At 40.1% G+C, this 2,220-nt stretch overlaps 1 protein-coding gene across 1 annotated transcript in view; it reads left to right on the forward strand.

Moving 5' to 3' along the window:
• Nucleotides 1-2,169, forward strand: part of LOC101856929 — a gene marked incomplete in the record, with an annotated part of 6,444 nt that extends 4,275 nt beyond the window's left edge. The window contains 2 exon segments of the mRNA XM_013088518.1: nt 1,256-1,377; nt 1,984-2,169. Coding sequence (XP_012943972.1) covers nt 1,256-1,377; nt 1,984-2,063 — 202 coding nt within the window.
• Between the last annotated feature and the right edge of the window lie 51 nt (nt 2,170-2,220).

Genomic DNA, 2,220 nt, shown 5'->3' on the forward strand with positions numbered 1-2,220 from the left:
CCCCCCCCCCCCCCCCCCCCCCCCTCAAAAAAAAAAAACCCCCCTTTTTCTTTTTTGTTTCACCTATTTTGAAAAATATAGATTCTATTGTAAATAATTATTGAACGCATTCGTACTCAAATATCTCTTCCCCCAGTCCCCAGTGTCTCTGTGCCCCCCCCCCTCTCTCTCTCACTCTCGCTCTCTCTCTCTCTCTCTCTCTCTCTCTCTCTCTCTCTCTCTCTCTCTCTCTCTCTCTCTCTCTCTCTCTCTTTCTCCCCCTCTCTCTCAGGAATATTACTATATTCATTCTCTCTTCTTTTTGCCTCAAACTTTCCTTACCTTTCTTTCTCAATTAAATTCCAAAGATATTGCGACCATGTTACATGAAAAATACATTATTGTACGTACTGGACTGTAGTCCTACCCATTGAGGCATGAAACGTTAGTTATTGATTTATGTCTCATTACATTCTTAGGTAAAAATGAAATAGAAACAACAGATAAAATATGGTTTCTTAAGAGACTGCTGAGAAATTCTAGGAAGAAAAGAAATTAAATGAGGTATTAGATTACTTGAAGAAGCCCACGTGTGCCTCTTACTGATAAAGACAAGTGCAGTTTTTGTGACACTTGAACAGACATAACAGCCTTGGACATATAGGTCTCGCAGGCAAAATTGAAGTTAAACGATGCAGAGGTAGATCCTTGATCCTGGGTAACCTAATGTACTGTATACAGGTTTAATTGTACAAGCACGATTTCATCTAAATCACAAGCTCTACAGAGAAACAAACTTTTGCTCCTTGTTAGACAGAGCACTACATGCGTCTTTGCTGCTGCTGCTGCTGCTGCTCCTCCTACTACTACTACTACTCCTACTTCTGCTACTACTACTACTACTACTACTACTACTACTACTACTACTACTACTACTACTAGACTAACACTCGTTATCATTCTCCGCTTCCCGTGAAGCATAATACTAAACTGCAAGAGGCCAGTGAAAAGTTCAAACACTAGCAAACTGACAAGATCTTCCGCGGCCTATAGCCGAGAACCCATAGGGAACATTCGTGAAAAGTGCCTTTGTTAAGGACTCAACGTGGGACACCTGGCGGGGTTCGAACCCACGACTTTTTGGTTGCCAGCCCAACAGCCTGACCACTTGACCACCGACGCCACAGACACGTAAGCGGAAAAGAATGAAAACGTCACCAACTCTGTAACAAAATTACTACGTGAAATTTAATTTACTTGTCATTTTGCCTTCCAGTTTCACAGCCACTTACTATCAAAACCTCGGCTACTCCATCGAAAGTATCAACGGCCTCAGTGGAAACTCCTCAACCTACTGGAAAATCTCAAGTCTGCCGTCAAAGGCAGATCTACTGTGCGGTGAGTATAGTGGTCTAATACTAATACTAATGCATGTATCATTATTTGAAATCATCGATATCATTCAGCTTAATAGATCTAAATTGAGTTGAATATGAATAATTCGAAAACAACAATAGCTTGACTTTAATAATGAAGACAATAATAATACATAGACACATGTTCATTGTATGTCAATGATGATACTGTTAATAATAAAGACGGCACAACGACAATGATGGCAATGAGCTGATATTACTGTTACCCTTGATGGCTAAAAATAGAACAAATTTTTTAATTCCTGTTGAACTTACTATCCAAATCTCTCTCTCTCTCTCTCTCTCTCTCTCTCTCTCTCTCTCTCTCTCTCTCTCTCTCTCTCCCCCCCCCTCTCTCTCTCTCTCTCTCTCTCTCCCTCTCTCTCTCCCTCTCTCTCTCTCCCCTCTCTCTCTCTCTCTCTCTCTCTCTCTCTCTCTCTCTCTCAAATCAATTTCAAATTTAGGATTTGTAATGGGAGAAACGTTTTAAATTGTTATAGAAATATATTATTATATAGTTGAAACAGAACTTTGCCACCAGGACTAACAAGAGAGAAAATGAGTTTGACTCCAATCTTTAATTTTTCAGGTGTGACCACCTATGTACCAGAACACGGGGAAATTTTGCTTTTTGACCTCACTCCAATCAATGTCACTTACCATTCGTGAAGCCATGACATATAATGTCACTATTGTCAGCCGTCAACGCTCTTCTCAGCTGTGAGAATACACGTGTATGTATACTACATACATTTTATATAAAAGATCTAAAATATTTTATTTTGTTCGCTAGAAGGAAATCCTGTTTTGTTTCGGGACCCCCCAC

This window comes from Aplysia californica, unplaced genomic scaffold, assembly GCF_000002075.1.
Source record: "Aplysia californica isolate F4 #8 unplaced genomic scaffold, AplCal3.0 scaffold00755, whole genome shotgun sequence".
Taxonomy (NCBI): domain Eukaryota; kingdom Metazoa; phylum Mollusca; class Gastropoda; order Aplysiida; family Aplysiidae; genus Aplysia; species Aplysia californica.